Source organism: Toxotes jaculatrix, chromosome 15 (genome assembly GCF_017976425.1).
Source record: "Toxotes jaculatrix isolate fToxJac2 chromosome 15, fToxJac2.pri, whole genome shotgun sequence".
In the NCBI taxonomy this organism is placed as follows: Eukaryota; Metazoa; Chordata; class Actinopteri; family Toxotidae; genus Toxotes; species Toxotes jaculatrix.
This window is the reverse complement of record NC_054408.1, coordinates 25,734,108-25,752,570: the sequence shown is the minus strand read 5'-3', so window position 1 is coordinate 25,752,570 and position 18,463 is coordinate 25,734,108. Positions and strand designations below refer to the sequence as shown.

Sequence of the window (18,463 nt, the reverse complement as noted above, 5' to 3'; positions counted from 1 at the left end):
CATTTTCCTGCTTATATGATATGACGAAATGAGAACGAGGATGAAGTGACTTAAATAAAAAGCTCTTTGAAGTGTTTTCTGTTTTCATACAAATATCCCATGTTCAAAACAAACTGCTTTACTGTTGGCTCGACCAGACTATTATTTTGAAAGTGAACCCGGAACACTTTCCATATCCATCTCACCTTCTAGAAGCTAAATGGCGAATGTTTAGAGGTGGAGGACCGAGCTGAATCCGTCCGAGAGGAGCCTGAAAAACTGTCCGTGGAAATGTTACTGTCAGTACCTCGCAAAACACCAACTATGTCCTCAGCTGTGTATGTCTCCCTTCTCTTTTGGTGCCTCCGGGACATCGTTGGTAAGTTCTTATCTGGCTACCATGCTAACGTCCGCCTGTTTGTCCATCTGATGTGTATTTTTGTCTGTTTTTCTTAAGATGGTGTTAAATGTAACTACACGTTAGCGCACAGTTAGCCCCCATTGTCAGCCGTTTTCCCTCAGAGGTAAGCTAGTGCGTATTTGTCTGTCGTTGTCTTTGTCGAAATTAAACGTCAGACGCATTTACAGTATTAGCTAGCCGCACAGTAATGGTGATGTACTGTACGATACGATCACCATGTGAAACATCACATAACAGAAGTGACGGTGTGCCTATATTAGGCACATCATTTTCTTAATTTCGCAGTATTTCAAGTGTACTGTCTTGCTCTTCTTTCGTATTATTGATTTCTCGGTTATTCTATTTTATTTCTTATTTTATTTTACTTTTGTTACTTTTGTTTACTCTTATGTTATTGTATTCTTAAAACCTTTTAGTAAGCTTGACTCGGGGGGGGGGGGGGGGGGGTGGGTGCACAAGAATTCCAATGCACATATACTGCAATGTATCTGTGCAAATGGCAACTACTGAAAAACTCTATTCTATTCTACGTGCAGCTGGTCAGGTAGCTTGATATTTCGACTGCAGAATCCCACTTGCGTTTGAATGTTCAGCTTCATCTTTTACAAGGGAACAAACACACGGTTGTTATAATAGTGGTTTTATCAGTAGCACACAGTGACCCCGAACATCAAGACGTGCTCTAAATATACAGGCGCATAGTTGAAGTTGTGACATGTCGTCGACTGATATGCTCAGAGAAACCGAAAGAACTTGCTTTGGCGCGATCAAGCTCTCTGTTTGCCCTTCCTATGGAATAAGATGGATTATCTTTAGAAATAGAGCCGAAGTTGTAAAATGGAATCACCTACACACTATGAACAGTAAACGCATGTTCACATAAACAGTGGACTTGATAAAAAAAATGTGTGTCATGTACTGTACTGTGCTGTTGAAGTTCAAAGGAATTACATACAAATAATTTGTGGTTTTAAAGGTGCTCAGTTACTCAGAAATGACAATAATCTTAATAATCATTTTATTAGCATAAGTGTAGCACTGAATGCTAAAGCTGCATTGTAATTTGACTTTGTAAACAGGGTAGTTACAGCAACTGTTCCCTGGCATTTTTCTGTCTATTAATGGGTCAGTTTGTCACTCTGTGTGAATGTAGTTAAATGATATAATCTTAGTAAGTAGTAAATAGTAAACTATGAAGTGAACAAAGCTTCACAGGAATCCTGCAGAAGCAATACATGTGTCGACATATATATATTGAATGTGGAAACTACTCTGACACCAGTTATTATTTGTTAATCCCGAGTGTCAGTCCATCTCAGAAACAGCTGTCTGGATACAGTGAAGTGTCAGATGCATCAGTATGGCATACCATGTAGTGTGGTGCAGCAGAATAACAGTCTCTTTCACACATAATACACCGTCTGCATCGATCCAAATTGGTGGATTTTGGTTCAGAACATCCAGCTTCACTACCAGTTAACCAGCGATCACCTACCTGTCCAGTAATCCCAAGTAACCATGTGCTGGTGAAATTTTGCCTCTCTTGTCAATTAATAATACCTTCTGCCTAGACTGTAACTTTGTTCATAGATTCTATAGATTAACACATTACTAACAGTTCACAGCAGATGTTCATATGGGAGAGCTTGGCCTTCTTGCTGTTACTACAAGAAAATTAATTTGGGAATTTAAATGTTCCCTAAAAATGAATATGAAGTTTGTTCAATCAAGTCTGTGCCAAACGTGCTAATAAACAAGGCAGTTCAGACTAGGAGGGTAGGGTAAAGGTGGGTTTGAGTTGGTAAGAGCTAAAGTGTGTTAAATCCTGACTTTTCTTTTAGTGTGAGAGGAAATTGGGTTTGAAAAGAAGACCATGTTTTGGAGCTTTTTCCATTTCCTCTATTTAGTATCCTGTGACCGAGTCATGAGTCACCCAAGGTTTTCTTCTCCTTTTTTATGTCTTTGGACCACAACAGCAGTTCCAGCCTCATGAATTCAAATGTCTGCCATTGACAGACTGACTGACTCCCAGCAAACATCTTCTGTTACTTCACTAGTCACTAGATTTACCGATTTTTCAGACTCTTAATTGACTGAAAAAAAAAACACCTAGAGACAAGTCTTGTGACTTTTTGGACAAGCCTTTGCCACTTTCTGTAGAGAAGAGTATCAAGTATTTCCCCAGAAGGTCGGGCTTTCCCTCCACAGACACCTCTCTATGTGTCTCATTAAATTGACCTTATGGCAACTGATGTGAATGAGCTTCTGGCTTTCTCTCTGAGTGATAATTTTACTGGTAAATATATATGAAACCACAGTGTAGCTGTTGTCTTCAACTTAAAAAAAATCAAGATTTTAGCAGCAGCTTTGGAAATGTCTTGAAGCGACTGCTGGTTACCGTGGATCTTAATGGGCCACGTTTCAGTCTCTGTTTCATACTGTTCATAAACATGTGAATGAGAACAGCTTTATTGTGAATTCAGCTGCATTAAATGACTGTGTATTTGAGAGAAGAGAAGAGAAGAGAAGCAAACAGATAAAGGGCTGAAGCCAGCTGACACCAGGCAGAATGGAAATACAACACCAGGCATACAGACAGAAAAATATACGACTTTTATCATTCTTTTATGCTATGTTTGAAACTAAGTTGTTTAAGACACATCACGGTTACAGTGTTTTTAAGATTCAAGGTTTTAAAAAAATTGTCGTATGCATTGAAATGCCACCTGTAATTTCAGTTTAACGTGCCATATTTCCGCAAAGACAGGAGGTTTTTTTCTGGGAGGTATGGTTCTAAGAAGTAAGGGTTGGACTAGACGGAGAAGGAGAAGGGTGGGCTTGTCTTATAATGAAGGAATAGTAATCAAAAATAGTTTATCTGTGATTAAAATATGTTGGTTGTTTGTCATGTTTGCTCTTTAGTCCTCCCTCACAGAGGAACTCAATGAGATTACCTGACTGAAGAAATGTCATGAAATAGAGCTGTTAGCTTTCCCCTCGTCACCTGATTCACCTTATGCTGAGTCATTGTTTCATTTCAGTTTGACTGGACATTTGTTTCACTGTGATTCATAACTGCAGTTTCACTCATAATAATATACCACACCCTGATAACCTGAGGTCCATTGACACTCTAATGAATCTGTATATGCAGGAGAATAAAGAGACTTTTTTTTTTAATCGAGACTTTCTGAGAGTGTTCTGATGCTGTTTTTGGTTACCTTTGGTCTCCAGTACTAATCAGAAGCTCTTCTAAGGCCACCACCATTTGAAAAACTGGAGGCGGGGTGTCAGACAGAGTGTGAATTATATGTTCATCTTAGTTCATTTGTGTGGATTTGCAGTGTACACTGGCCACAGATACTGTGGCAAGAAAAAATATATGAACCTTTTCGAATTTTGTGGTTTTCTGCATTAACTTATCATAAAATGTGATCTGACCTTCATCTAAGTCAAGAATATTGACAAATATATTGTTCCTATAATAATAATAATAATAATAACACAGCAAATAATTCTGATCTTTCATGTTTTTATTGAACACACTCACTCAACATTCAAAATGGTAGTGGAAAAAGTAAGTGAACCCTTGGAATTAATAACTGGTTGACCCCTGTAATAAAATTAAATTAAAAACAGTTAAAAACCCAATAAAAATACATTTAAAACCCACATAAATATGAAATAAATACATAAGTAAGTATGTGAAATGTATTGCTACAGCTTGTTGTGCTGTGACAGCAGCAGGAACAAAGCTGTTTTTATATCGCTGGGTTTTACATCTTGGGACGATAAACCTTCGCCCGGAGGGAAGAAGCTGAAAGTGGCAGTGCAAAGGGTGAGAGTCATCATTTAAAATGGAGGTAGCTATCCTTTGTACCTGTCTGCTGTACAGGGACGCTGGGCTTGGCTGTGACTCACCAAGCAGACGACTAGACCACTTAACTATTTGGTCTGAGGACTTCCTTTCTTTTGTTAATCTGTGGATCAGACCTGCACATCGTTCAGGAGGAATTTTAGCCCATTCTTCCTAGCAGAACTGCTTTAGCTCTGTCATATTCTTTGGATGTCTCGTGTATGGCTCTCTTCAGGTCATTCCATAGCATCTCTATAGCACCTCTATGTTTCAGCTGACGTACAGATATTCTAATTTTATCCTGAAGATTTTTTTGATACACTTGGGAATTCATCTTCCCCACAGTGCCAAGCTGGCTAGGCCCTGATGCAGCAAAGCAGGCCCAAATCATGAAGTGTCCTGCACCATACTTTACGGTTGGGATGATGTTTTCATGATGATATGCAGTGCCCTTTTTACACCAGATGTGGTGCTGCGTGTTCTTTCCCGATAGTTAAATTTTAGTTTCATCAGTCCGCAAAACATTTTGCCAGTACTGCTGTGGAGTGTCAGTGTGCTCTCTCGCAAACTTCAGGCATGCAGCAATATTCTTTTTTGTAAGCAGCGGCTTCCTTCGTGGTGTCCTGCCATAGACACCCTTCTTGTTCAATGTTTTACATACTGTAGACTCATGAATACAGATATTAGCCAGTTCCAATGACTGAATGAGCACCCACTTCTTGGTAGAATAGCCACATTCTCAAAGAATCTCCATTTGTAGATCGTTTGCCTAACTGTAGACTGGTGAATTTATAAAGTCTTTGAAATCACTTTGTAACCTTTTCCAGCTTTATGCAAATCATTTTCTTAACAACACTCCAGGTGTGCTAACACCTGACCCCAGTTAGGATTTTTTGAGGTCATTAACTCAAGGGTTAACTTACTTTTTCAAGTAGCACTGTGAGGTTTTCATGGCTGTTCTCACTAAAGACATCAAAGTTCTGAGTTTTTTTGTGTATTGTTTTCGGGCACATTATATTTGTCAATACTCTTGACTTAGATGAAGATCAGGTCACATTTTATGACAAATTGATGCAGAAAACCAGGTTCACACACTTTTCTTGCCACTGTATTATCAGACGCACTACGCAAAGACAGAGCAAAGTCCTGTAATGTTTATTTTTCCAATGGGCCTTCTCTTTTGCCCTTTTCTCTGTTTCATTTTAGGGCCTGGCCAATTTGTCATCACAGCCGTTTGGCTAATTTTACTAGCTTGTGGCAGATATTTGGAATTACCGTACACTATATGTTGGCTGACGTGTAACAAGAAATTGCAGTTCAGAAATTTAAAAGATATCCAAAGATACAACATCTCATCAACATGTCATCACCACGCCCATTTAGACTTTTGGACCCCACTTTATACACAAGATCATGGAGAAATAATGCTGCCATGACATAGTTTGCTAAGCTCAGAGCTTTGACAAGTTTGCTTTTCACCTGTAATATGTCCTGAGTAGTTCATATTTTGGTCCTAATTCTTTAGTAAGTGTAATTTAGGGATACTTACCAACAGCTTGTCTTGTGTATTTATGCTACAATACAAATACCAGCGGATTTTCTTTGTAAGTATTTGATTTTTATAACTCTCAGTGGAGTCCATGTGTTGGCTTTAAAAATCAGAATGGGTTCAGATCGGATTTTAATGAGTCATACAGTTCAGGGTAATTTTCGGTATGTGAGGCATGTTGCATTTATGTCAGCTGACAACAGACATCTATTGGTTTGTTTCTTCTCACATCCAGTGTTTGCTCTTTTATTTTGGTGCTTGTGGGGTAGTTTCTGAGTCATCTGGTTTAAATTGTGCTATGGCTGAGAAAATGGAATGAGATGGACAGAAAAAGAAGAACAGCACTAGATAAGGAATGAGAGGAAGTGAGTCACTGATGAAAATATTGTGTAACCCAATGGCTAAATGCCTCAGGAGTCCAGTGAAACTGAACAAGCTGAGACACAAACATACAAGCACTCCAAACACCACATAGACGGCACAGAGAGGAGCCACCCTCCTCCACAAAACTGCCCTTTATTCTTCTCTCAAATATTTCCTGTTTGTCATGCATTCTGTGCAGTCCCTAAACAGCCCAAATTATTCACTTATGTGTTTTTAATTGTTCAAGTCTCATCAAAAATGTAAAATTAAGACATTTGCACCGTTTTGCTGTCTTTTTGCTTTTCTTATCGGCATTAGTAATATTAATAAGCATGTTTATGTTTTCTTTCTGTGTTTGTCTGTTTCATTAGGTATTGGAAAAGTGTATTTACTAAAATCTGAGCATTAAAAGACTGCTGCCCCATTTGCATTTGTGTCCTTTAAAGTATTTCCAAATGGTTCCCTAACGGCAACAACAAAAAGACAAATACACAGCTGTCCAAACAGACCACTGTATATTTATATTTTCACCACATATCTTTTTTTTACTGTGTGTCTTTAATTCATTACAGTCTCCTAAGTACAAAATAAAAGTTAATTTTTCAAAAAGTCTTTCAAAACTGTTATTGTTACAGTCTCACTTCCAGTGTTGTCTGGTTTGTCACAGCAGTTCCTGTTGCGATCTTGTTCTTTTTTTTTGTCATGTCTTGTTTTTTTTTTGGTTTCACACTGACATAAATGCTGTGTTTGCATGTTTCGCTCCTCCTGCTGCTGTTAATTTAACAACTTCTAATTTACAAACTTGTTAAGGAATTTGTCTGGTAGTATCCTATATTTTTCTTATTGTCAGCGTGGCACACAAATATTGTGTGTGAATCAAACAAATGCATTGTTTCCTTCAGTTTGAATGACTTGTGCTAAAAGCTGCAGAGGGCAACTGTTTTAGGAATATACTGAGCCTTTATTAAAAATAAAAGGGAATACAAGTTTTGCTATGGCATTTTGCTTGAAAAATATTTTGAAGGATTAGTCAGTTATCAGTTGTTGCTTTTTCAGTTTGTCTGACTTGTCATTAGTCATTTTAATTTTTCTCTTTAAAAGGAATTTATTGCATTGCTGTAACAACTTGTCCACCAGTTAGCATAGACTGTGGGGTCATGTGGGTTTACCCTTGTTTGTTTCAGTCGGAGAAGAACTGTCCCCACCACAGAACGTGACCATGATCGCCTTGAACACCAATTACACACTGAACTGGAACTGGGACCAGAGTCCTGCAGGGAGTCATGCTGTGACCTTCACCGCACAATATGTCGGGTAAGTCTCTCTCACACATACATCATACATGGTTAGAAACCACTGATACTGAGGCCAAAGGAATGAGTTTGTTGTAAGTTTGAATCTGGGGGTTAACTGATTTACCTTTGAGCTGTAGGTAAACTTATTCTCCTGTAACGTAAGAATAAATCCTGGATAAACACTGAGACAGAGTCCTTCAGGTTACCCTGCATGGGCACATACAACTGCAGTGCAGAGAAAATGAGACAGAGTTTCCTGGGGTCAGGAGAGTGAAAGTAAAAACAAAGAAATATAAAATCGTAATAAATACTAAATAAGTACTAAGAGAGAGAAAACAAACGCACTCAAATCCCTACAAACAGCCCCCCCCGACCCTCCACCCCTAAGACCCCACCCCAAACATATTGCCAAGTAAAATGAGTTAGCATTTCATATATTTCTATATTGCTTTTTTTTTTTTTTTTTTAATTAAGGATATCTACTTCAAGACAATCAGTATTTTCTGTTAACATGATTGATGTCTCACATTTTCTTTCTTTTTTTTCCTCTTCCCCTTTAGGAAGTACAAGCTGAAGTCCAAGAAGGGTCCAACCTGGTATACAGCTTGTGAAGAGACATCACACAGGTCATGTGACCTTACACCGTTCAACCTGCACTACCTGGGCATCTACATGACTCGAGTACAAGCGAACGCGAATGGGTGTCACTCCGACTGGGTGCTGTTGGAATTCTGCCCTGACAAAGATGGTGAGAGAGAGAGAGATAAAATGAGGATGAATGAGAGGAGAGAGAGAGAGAGAGAGAGAGAGAGAGAGAGGAGGGACGAGGGAGAGAACGAGTCCCTCTAAGTGTTTAGGCAGTTCACACTAAAGACTTTTTATTCTTGAGCCTGTTGGCAGCATGTGATCTCAGGTGTTGCACAAACAATGAAAAACAAGACGGAGACGGAAGAGCAACTGAAGAAAAGAGTGCACAACCACAGAGAGATGTTGAAAGAGCCATGCATAACAATTCTAGGAAAGGAGACTTTTGTGTGTGTTTTGAGTGGTGCATTTCTGAACTATCAAAACCGCAGTGTGAAGATCGTGAAAGGAGCATAAGTAACACAACTAGCAAACATCTCCACCATGATCGAGCACAGTTTCACGGAGCTCTGTCTGACCAACAGCCCAAAAACAAAAGATGGTTAACCATCAGTTTAGCTTGAAAAATGATTTTTTTCATTAACCAAATTGGTGCCAGTAATACTTCTGTTGATCAGTCAATTATCAGGAAATTGCTTTAGCCCTCATCTTTGTTTATTATTAACTTACATTTCTGTAGTTAAAGTGTATAATCACACGTACATTCATTCATTTATTTCATAAATACTATGTTTGTGCTTTGAGGAAAGAACACACACAGTATGTCAGCACCAGAACAAAGCTTAATCTTTCCACTCCTGTACATCATATCTTGTCTGTTTCCTGCTCCTGCTCCTACCAGCTGCTCTGGGTCCTCCAGCCAAAGTGGACCTTGCTCCTGCAGGAAGTGACCTCGACGTTTTCATCTCTGACCCTTTGACAAGCTCGAACACCTCCATGAGGGACACTCTTCGCAAGATATACTACCACATCCTCTACTGGGAACGTTCTGCAGACACACAGGTATGGAACTCATCCCTCAGACAAACATTAGGCCAATGTGTACAATATTGTGCTTAACTTACTTTTGTAATTAAGTTAAAATAAAAAAAAATCTAAATTAAAATTTCCCAAAGCTTTAATGATAGTCATTGAAGAGCCTTTTTATTTCAACTCTCTTTCACATAAATTCCCCTGGTGCTGTTTGTGTTGTATGATACCTCTCATACAGATACAAGACAGATCCTCACAGACAAGTTACAGCAGGAGAAAATAGCCAGCAGTTTCACCTGTTCACACTTCCTATTTTCTCAATTCCCTAGAGACACCTGGTGAAACCCCTGAGACAGCAGCCACATAAACAAGTCATCCACTCATAATCAGCCCTGTTAGCAGAGCACCTGCTTTCTGTTGGTTTATTGGTTTTGGTTTGTGCCCTGTACACCTAGCAAAGGTGTTTCCTGTCAGTGCTATTTCACGAGAGAGAGCGTGAGTTCTTGTCTGATGCCATGATTTCCTGTCAGCTGCTTTAACACAAAGCAGCAAGCTTTAAACTGGTTTGATGAGGAAGGAGCAGGCTATTACAGTGCATCCTAAAATAACCCAGAGCTGCCACACTGCTACTGTAAAATTATAAACTTCTCTGCACTGAGGGTGGAGTGTTATTAGTACACGATCTTTCACATTTCCCATTACGTTTCAGATTGCTTCATTTTCTTAAGAAGTATAGAATGTTCTTAAAGGCCTGGTGAATGTGTTGGTGTGGAATTATTGAGAGGGAACTGATTGCACCATAAAAAGTAGGGGTGGTTAATTGGTCCAATCTCTTGATTTGATTTGATTAGGATCATTGAGGTCCCGATACCAATCGAGTTTCCATTTGACAACAGTAACCCAAAATACGCCATAAACGTATTGCACCATTTAAAAAAAAATCAGCTGCTGAATTACTCAACTTTTCTTTTATTGAGAAACATCTCAAAGCACCTTCAGTATTGTGTAGTATAGCTGTAACTTCCAAATTAGGTTTTTAACTTGTTTTAAATGTAGTCTTTCACCAGGGCTTATTTTGTCGTCACCTCGTGGAGAGTATGTTGATTCGGTGGAATGACAGGCTTCAAGCGGTTGTCTTTAACCCATGCCCTTTCTGGATGGAAGCGCGATATGTGAGCTCTCATCTGCTTGATCCGTTAGGGTCGCGGGGGAGCTGGAGCCTATCCCAGCTGACTACGGGCAAGAGGCGGGGTACACCTTGGACTTGTCAATTGCAGGGCCGACACACAAAGACAGATAACTACACACTCACTTAGGGACAATGTAAAGTAGCCAGTTAACCTAATGTGCATGTTTTTGGGATTGTGGGAGGAAGCCGGAGTACCCGGAGAAAACCCACGCAGGCACAGGGAGAACATGCAAACTCCGCGCAGAAGAGCTCAGACCGGGGTTCAAACCTGGAGCCCTTAGGTTGCTAAGTATTGCCACAGTACTTAAGCTTAGTGCGGCAAAGTTTGCAGACAACGTACGTCCTGTTGATGTGTTGTCTCGCTAGCATAGTAAGCTCGCTCGCTGGCTCTGTTACAGGGTATTTTGTTATGACTGTTAGTCAACAGCTCTGCCTTGCGGTTAAATCCTGCATGACAGCCAGTAACTGGAGAGTCACTGCACATTGCCCCTAGGTGTGAGTGTGTGCATGTGTGGTTGGCTTTGTATGTCAGCCCTGCGATTGACTGGCGACCAGTCCAGGGTGTACCCTGCCTCTCGCCCGTAGTCAGCTGGGATAGGCTCCAACACCCCCGCAACCCTGACGGATCAAGCAGTATATAAAACGGATGAATGAATAAAATGTATTTCCACCCGCGTCTCCAGTGAAACTTGTTATCAGATCTCACTTCCCTGCTCTAACAGCAAATAACCACGCACATCACTGTTGTTTGCAAAGGCCAAATCTGTTGAACACAAACAGTTTGTGTATTGAATGATTTCATTTACTCATTTGTTCAAATGAAGCCTCATGGGAAACATCCATTCAGAGTCAAGCTCAGCAAACTTTCATCTCCAGCACAAAGAAAGAAACATCAGAAGAGTGATGGATGAATAAAGGAGGTTTGACTGCTTTTTCATCTTTACTAGTTAACGATAACTATCCTTAATTCTCTATGTCAGTCAGAGGCCGCAGGCAGCTACCAACAACTCTTAAGCTGGAATGTTTTTTACATGTTACTCAGTTCTTGAGCTGACATTGTGTGTTAATCAATACACATTAAATGTTAATATGACAATCTGATCATTCCATTAGTTTTTATTGGCTCCTGTATGACAGAGGCTTTAGTGATGATTGGCTCTTCATCTGAAAAAGATAAATCAATTTAATCTGGATCATGTGAACTGTGAATACTCCGTTTCCTCACTTGGAGAAATAAGTGGCAGAGCATCGTTCCTCTCAAAGACTGTTGCAGTGTTCCAGTCAAACCAAATCGCCTAAGCTGTCTGATGCACTCCTGATGTATCTCTATGGGCTTTTCAAAAACGTCAGACGGCATTGACAAAGACAGCTCACACCATCTGTATGACTTTTGTTCTTTTACAATGAGTATGTTCGTCCTCTTACGCAGAGGACTTCAGGTAAGCAGGCTGTCCTTCAGTGTGGCTCAGGACACATTTGTGCTCACACTCCACTCTCATCTGCCAAAAGAATACTCTCGAGTTCCTTCCATGTGTAATTTCCACACCAACCTTACAGATATCCCTTCACTGTAGTGTCTTGGTTCATGAATACATCAAATGATGTAGTAAAGTGTGAATCACCTCTCCCATGTGTCCTTCAGGCCTTAAGAACCCAGACGTTAAGCAGTGGTGCCAACTTGGTGACTTTGCCAAACCTGAAGGCCTGGACATGGTACTGTGTGAGCGTTCAGTCACGTTACGACTTCTACAACAAGAGCAGCAGCTTTACCTTGCCCCAGTGTATGCAGACTGAAGGTAACTTACACCTAAGCCCACACTAAACTGGGATCTACATTTGAATGAAAAATGGGACAGTTTTTGAAGAATCTGCTTGTTGAAGAGGGGTTCTAATCTTTATGTTCAAAGTCTGGTCTTCATGTCTGGCCAGTTACATGAGAGCTAATTGAAAGAATATGTAAGCTACTGAAATTAAGCTGGGATCATATATTGGGAAGGGTGTGATCTGATTGGTATGTGACATAATGGTAGTAGCAGCTGCGTGGTGTGTCAGCTGTTTATATGCAGCATTTTAGTTAGGGGTGGTTAATCGGTCCAATTTCCTGATTCGATTACGCCTCCGGGCTTGGCTATTGCCGACGCGGAGGCATAAAAACAGTCAGCTGCTGAATTACTCAACTTCTCTTTTATTGAGAAACACCTTAAAGCACCTTCAATATTGTGTAGTATAACTGTAACTTCCAAATTATTTTGAAACTTCTGTTTTAGATGTAGCCTTTCACCAGGTCTAGTTTTGTCACCTTGTGGAGAGTAGGTTGATTCAGTGAAATGACAGGCTTCAGCCGTTTGATCTGTCAGTATAGCGGGGGGGTTGGAACCTATCCCAGCTGACTATGGGCGAGAGGCAGGGTTCACCCTGGACTGGTTACCAGTCAATCGCAAAGACAGATAACCACACACGCACGCACTCACTCTGACGGGCAATGTAGAGTAGCCAGTTTACCTAATGTGCATGTCTTTGGGATTGTGGGAGGAAGCCCGGAGTACCCGGAGAAAACCCATGCAGGCACAGGGAGAACATGCAAACTCCGCACAGAAGAGCCCAGACAAAACACATATAATCTGACACCATTAGGTTAATTACTAATTTGGAACAGGAGACCACGAAGAGACATGATTATTTCCAGGCATGGTCAAGAGTGTATTGACCACTGTAAAGTTCAGTCTTCAGGACCAGTACTGAGACTCATTTGCTGTGTATCGTCTGTTGTGATCACAATAAATCTTCTGCACCAGACTCTGCTGGTATCTACTCATCATTCAAGACCTGCACTGCTCAACACTGAGGACTTCCATTAGATACCTAAAGTCAGTGTAAAGTGTGAATTGAGGGTTAGCTGTTGACTAGAGTGATTCAGGATGTGTGCAGGGTGGGCTGAGTCTTAAATCAGGCTTAAAGGCACCTAGATGACGGCCATGACAAAGTTTGCTACAGCATAATCATCCATAATCAAAAAACATTGATCAGAGAAAGGAGGAGGATGCTAGCCTGTCAGTTGATCTGTTGTTGCTGGTGAAACATTAAAACAGCTGTGCATTGGTTCGCCGACAGCTTGAAGTCATCTTCTCAATAGCAGTTTGTTTCCACAGAGGTCTGTTAATTTTTGTCACATTAAGTGTGAAACTCCTGTGTTACATTTGTTGTGGCGTGGAAGTGGCCTTCATGAGATGTGCACAGAACTTTTGTCAAATTCAGTTCATTCCAGTTGAATCGCCACTCACAGGTCAAAGTCTGTTGGCATAGATCTGTGGCGTTTTTGCTGCTGTTTGAGTTCAGCCTTTGTGAACTTTAAGCTTTGACTTGGCAGTGATCTTGCTATCTGGGAGAGCTTTATTTTCCCTATTAAATAAGTTTTTACTGAGCGAAATGGAGTAGAGTAGTTAACAACCAGAACGGTAGTGAGAAAATAGAATCTCCAGGAGCTGTTGTGCCTGAGCTGCACTGTCAGAGGTTCACCCACCAGCCCTGTTTCTGTAATCGCTGTGTCAGCCGAGCCGAATATTTTGCACTTCTTGCTGTGCCACCAACATTTATGGCCCAGCCGTAAGTGTTCAAATTATCGTCTAGACGGCTTCACGTTTCCCTGAGCTCGCTGCAGAATAATGTGTATGTTGGTGATAACAGATAAAGCATGCAACTATACTCAGGTTGAGTATGCTCTGGTTTATCTAAGTGTAAGCCTCTGCTTGTGTGTTTAACAGGTAACACTCCATGGTGGCAGATTTTCCTGTACTTCCTGGCCTCTCTGGTGGTGTGCTTCCTGGTCATGCTGCTCTCACTCTACAGCTCCTTTTGGTGCTACAAGACCGTCAAGACAACTCTGTTCCCCTCCGACCAGCTTCCTCCACACTTCAAGAAGGTATTCAGCCACAGCACACCACAATTTTACTGGTCTCATTACAGCTTTGTCTGTGTTCAGACAGCAGGCAAATCCAGGTCATGTTCACATGTCTGACACTGAAGGGAAAATATGTTTTTAATAATCTTTTGGCCAGTTGAATGAAATGATAACGGTGAAAGAACATGTAGCTAACCTATGTATACTCAGCTGCTGACTAGCCGCAACTGTTGTTTACAAGTTACCCACTCACTTGTGTTTCAAAATTACTATTTATGCCACTAAAATTAGTTTATTCAGTTCCACCAGAGCGTCTCATCTCGGTCTCTCCTCTCTCCTCCTCCTCACCTTAGACCTCCCTCCAGCATCTCTGTGACTTTCCTCACCTCCTCAGCCCGGATTCAGAATCAGAGCAGCTGTGTGATAAGGTGACAGTCTATGCTGATCCAGCAGTTCTGGAAGTCCACAACCCTCCTGCTGAGGCCCTGCCGCCACCTCCGTCAGGCCTGGAGCCAGACAGCAGGTTGATTTTAATGTCTGCTACGTCCAGCTCATGTGTTCTGTTCATGTTTACATAGTGCATTTAATAGGAGAGTACTCATTACATTTTTTTATATTTCTATGACTTTATATTTTTATACCTATATAGCTTTGAAAAATAATCCAACTCTATATGCAATGAAGAATCAATAGATGACTGACTTCACCTTCCCCTTGGTGTTTCCAGTGGCAGACACAGTCGTCAGGACAGCAGCAGCAGTGGAGACTCTGGAGTTTACTCCACAGGGGGCAGCTCCAACCTGCAGCAGCCCAACAACAGCCAGTCCTCCACAGGGGCTGGAGACTTCCAGCATGGCCCCTTTGACCCGGAGCAGGTGAAGATGCAGGAGATGACTCCGGGGCTTAAGAGCCCACTTCTGATCACAGATGAGGGCATTGTAGACATCTGCATCTGAAGGCCTGCTAGGAGAAGTACATTTGTTGAGAAGAGACATGAAGCATGGATGATGTTACTTAGGGTGGAGCTTTGTGGAAAATGTACAGTGTGCCTTTTCTCCACCTGTCACTGTGAAACAAGGAGGGGATGGTGTTGTATGTTATTAAAAAGAAACAAACAAACTGGACAGCAAGCTACTGCTGGAACAAAACTGATCTGCTGTGGCCAAACCACTTTAGAGCTGACGTCACTCTCTTAAACAGTGCTTTTGAAGATCCAGATCCTTATGTGACCTACATCTTGGCACCGACCACAAAGTCCTATCAGTGCTGATTTAAATATGGTGTACATTTCCTCTCACTTAACCCTGCATTCATGCTGTCACCAGCTGGCACGTCCCTCTAATCTGACTGTGGCTGAGGGGTTTAGAGTAGACCCGTGTAGCAGACTGCATTCAGAATTGTTTTCAGAGTAAAATCATGGCTTTTATCTCATTTATTGGCAACAATATTTAATGGGTGTGACTGTTCTCAAAGCACTTTTTAAGTTTCAGAGAAGCAAAATACTTTTTTTAAAAAAGAAAAGAAAGTTAGACCTGATCCAAAATGTTATGGACCACAGGCAGCAGGAGGAGACTTTAATTTTCTCCTCTGATGAGTATAACATGTTGACACACAGACTCAATAGAACAAGACCCTATCCCCTGGAACCAGACGGACCTGTGAAGACCTCTGCTGCCGTGGCCACATTTGGAACTGCAGGTCACTCAAACTGATTAAAAGATATCTGAAAAGAGATCCTCTGAGAATCACTTGCCGTCAGAATCTGTTGTTGCATTAGTCGTGTGTGTGTGTGTGTGGACAATGGTTGAACCCCGCCAGTGAAAGACCGTAATGATCATGTTCTGGGCTCCTCCGGTAGGAAATGTGAGGTGCGGGACACAAACAGTGAAAGGTGGTGGTGCAGAGCTTGTTGATGGTCTGTGTGTGAGCAGAACCTGTTGATAATGCTGCCTCTGGTGTGAACATGTGATGAGAAATACATTTCTGTGCTAGGTGTAGCGTGGCATGGAGACAAAAGGTGGAGGGGACAGTGTGCTTTGGAGGTTTAGAGTAGATACTTGAATACTGTAGCTCCGTTGTAAAAACCCTACTTCATGGCTCATAGACGCACATGGACCTTTTGCACTCTCACAGGGGACAGATGTCTAAACAACACCTTCCACTTCTGGGGTTCACAGCTGAGTGCCAGTCATGTCAACATGAATGTCATCCTGACAAGACAAACTGGACATAAACATTTGATTGACCAATAATCTGTAATTTTGGAGAAGAACAATGAAGAAAAAGATTGACCCTGTGCTACTTCCATGTCCATACACCCCTCACCACCTGCTTTCCACTGTCTGCACTCTGTCCAAGCTGAGAGCAGGTGGAGTTAGTGGGAGGGAAAGACATTCATGCTTCCTACAAACATGTGAATGTAGATTTTTGTTCTTATGCCTTAGGCAGTGCTGGCCATTGCCAGTTAAAGGTAGAACCTACTGACATAGTGATATTTAAAATGATTCTGTTGTACCATGTTTTGCCAAAATGTCTCCTGTGTGTTGATTAGCAGACCTGGAAGAGAGAAATCCACCTTAAACAGGGCACTTAGACCCAAACATTGTTGATATCCACCAGTTCATTCAAAACAGCTGACCTTTGTGTTTGTGCCTGAGACAAAAGACAGGAAGGACATAAGAACTTGACTGTCCTGTCCCATTTTCTAAGACATCTTAATTTGAAACCATTCCACAGGAAAAAGATAGTCACTATTATGAAAGCTAAGCTTTTAATTTTTGTGTTCATGTGTGTGTGTGTGTGTGTGTGTGTGTGTGTGTGTGTGTGTGTGTGTGTGTGTGTGTGTGTGTGTGTGTGTGTGTGAGAAAAACTTGCATTAATACTTATACATTAATAACACAAGCATTTAAATACATCTTTCTTCTTCCATGATGTTGGATTAGTTGTGTTTAGTTTGTATCATACTTTTTTCCAAGTTTGTTTGGAGCTGTTTGTCATATATGTTTGTTTATTGTGTTTTTATGTAACAGAACTTAAAGTGTGCATCTGCACACTTTGAAGTTACAGTTATCTCTGGATATTCACATCCCAACATTTACCTGAGTCATTTACCCAAATCACTTACATGACTTCACATTCAGCAGATGGAAGTAAGCAAACTTAGCATACTCATTTTGTGGAAGAAGTTCATCCTTGTTGCAGAATTTTCCTACCCGGCGTTGCTTCAACATCTTGCTCGTCACTCTTTGGTGCAATGTTTGTTGAAACTGTATATAAGCGTCTTGTGAAGCAGTGTACTGGCCATGTTAATGGACAATCATAAGAATGAAATAAATCACCTCTTATACCAAACCTTGGTGTCAAAATGACTGACTTCACACTCACATGCTTACTGTTCACTGTCTTCATTATCAGCTATTGTGCAGATTATTAATCATCTTGTCTATAAAATGTCAGATAAACAGCTTTATTCAGCTGTCAGTCCAAAACCCCAGGAGACAGACAGTTTGGACGGAGCAGCTCTCATAGCTAGAAATCTGGCTGAGTTTATTGGTAGTCTAAAACCACGACAACCCAAAGTTGAGACCAGGAGGCAGATCTGCAGTCTTACACGCTTCTCTGTGCTTCCATTAGAGCAAACCCCCATAGAGACCGTGTCTGCCCCCAACCACATGAATTTATTAAAAGTAAATAGAAGAGGAGTTAGTCGTAAAAACTCAATTATATCTCATTTGAAAGCCTTGTTCTTAGTTTTTCTCATCCAACCTGGAAAACATTACAGCCAGCTCAGTTTGTTATAGTGTACCGCCTTCCAAGACGGCACTCTGAGTTCCTATTCTCTGAGTTTTTATCAAGTCTAGTTCTCAGTACAGATGAAGTCATTATTGTAGGTGATTTCAATATTCGTGTGGATGTAAACGATGTAAACGCTTAGCTCTGCTTTTATCTCACTATTAGACTCAGTGTATAGATCGTGCATGTCCAAAGTCCAGCCCGGGGGCCAAATGCGGCCCATGCTAAATACCTCTTGCACCTCTTGTGACATACGCATCTGTGGTTGGTCCGTCCCACCCAAGGCCAGGCACTGGACACGCTACGGGCCTCATGACCCTTGAACTTTTCCTCCAACTCAGCCCTTTTTTCCTCTCCTTTCGCCATGGTACCTGACAACGCTCCAGAGAACATGCAGCTGGAGCTCACGGAGCTTCAGTGTGATGCAGAGTGTCACAGTCGGCACCAGTCGCTTCCTCTTGTGAACTTTTACCACCACATGGATAAAGGCAGGTTCCAAGAGAT

The 18,463-nt window shown here is 41.2% G+C and overlaps 1 protein-coding gene across 2 annotated transcripts; it reads left to right on the top strand.

The window, feature by feature from the left end:
- Positions 1–192: 192 nt before the first annotated feature.
- On the top strand, positions 193–17,544 carry il10rb (interleukin 10 receptor, beta). Of its 2 annotated transcripts, XM_041056995.1 has the most exons (9): positions 193–358; positions 437–503; positions 7,353–7,482; positions 8,024–8,211; positions 8,950–9,110; positions 11,912–12,065; positions 14,031–14,188; positions 14,521–14,690; positions 14,895–17,544. In XM_041056995.1, exons 3-9 carry the CDS (start codon positions 7,388–7,390, stop codon positions 15,121–15,123), a joined length of 1,155 nt encoding a protein of 384 aa, XP_040912929.1. In that variant the 5' UTR covers positions 193–358; positions 437–503; positions 7,353–7,387; the 3' UTR covers positions 15,124–17,544. The 2 variants fall into 2 exon arrangements, with proteins under 2 accessions (XP_040912929.1, XP_040912928.1); XM_041056994.1 differs by lacking the exon at positions 437–503.
- The last annotated feature ends 919 nt before the right edge of the window (positions 17,545–18,463 follow it).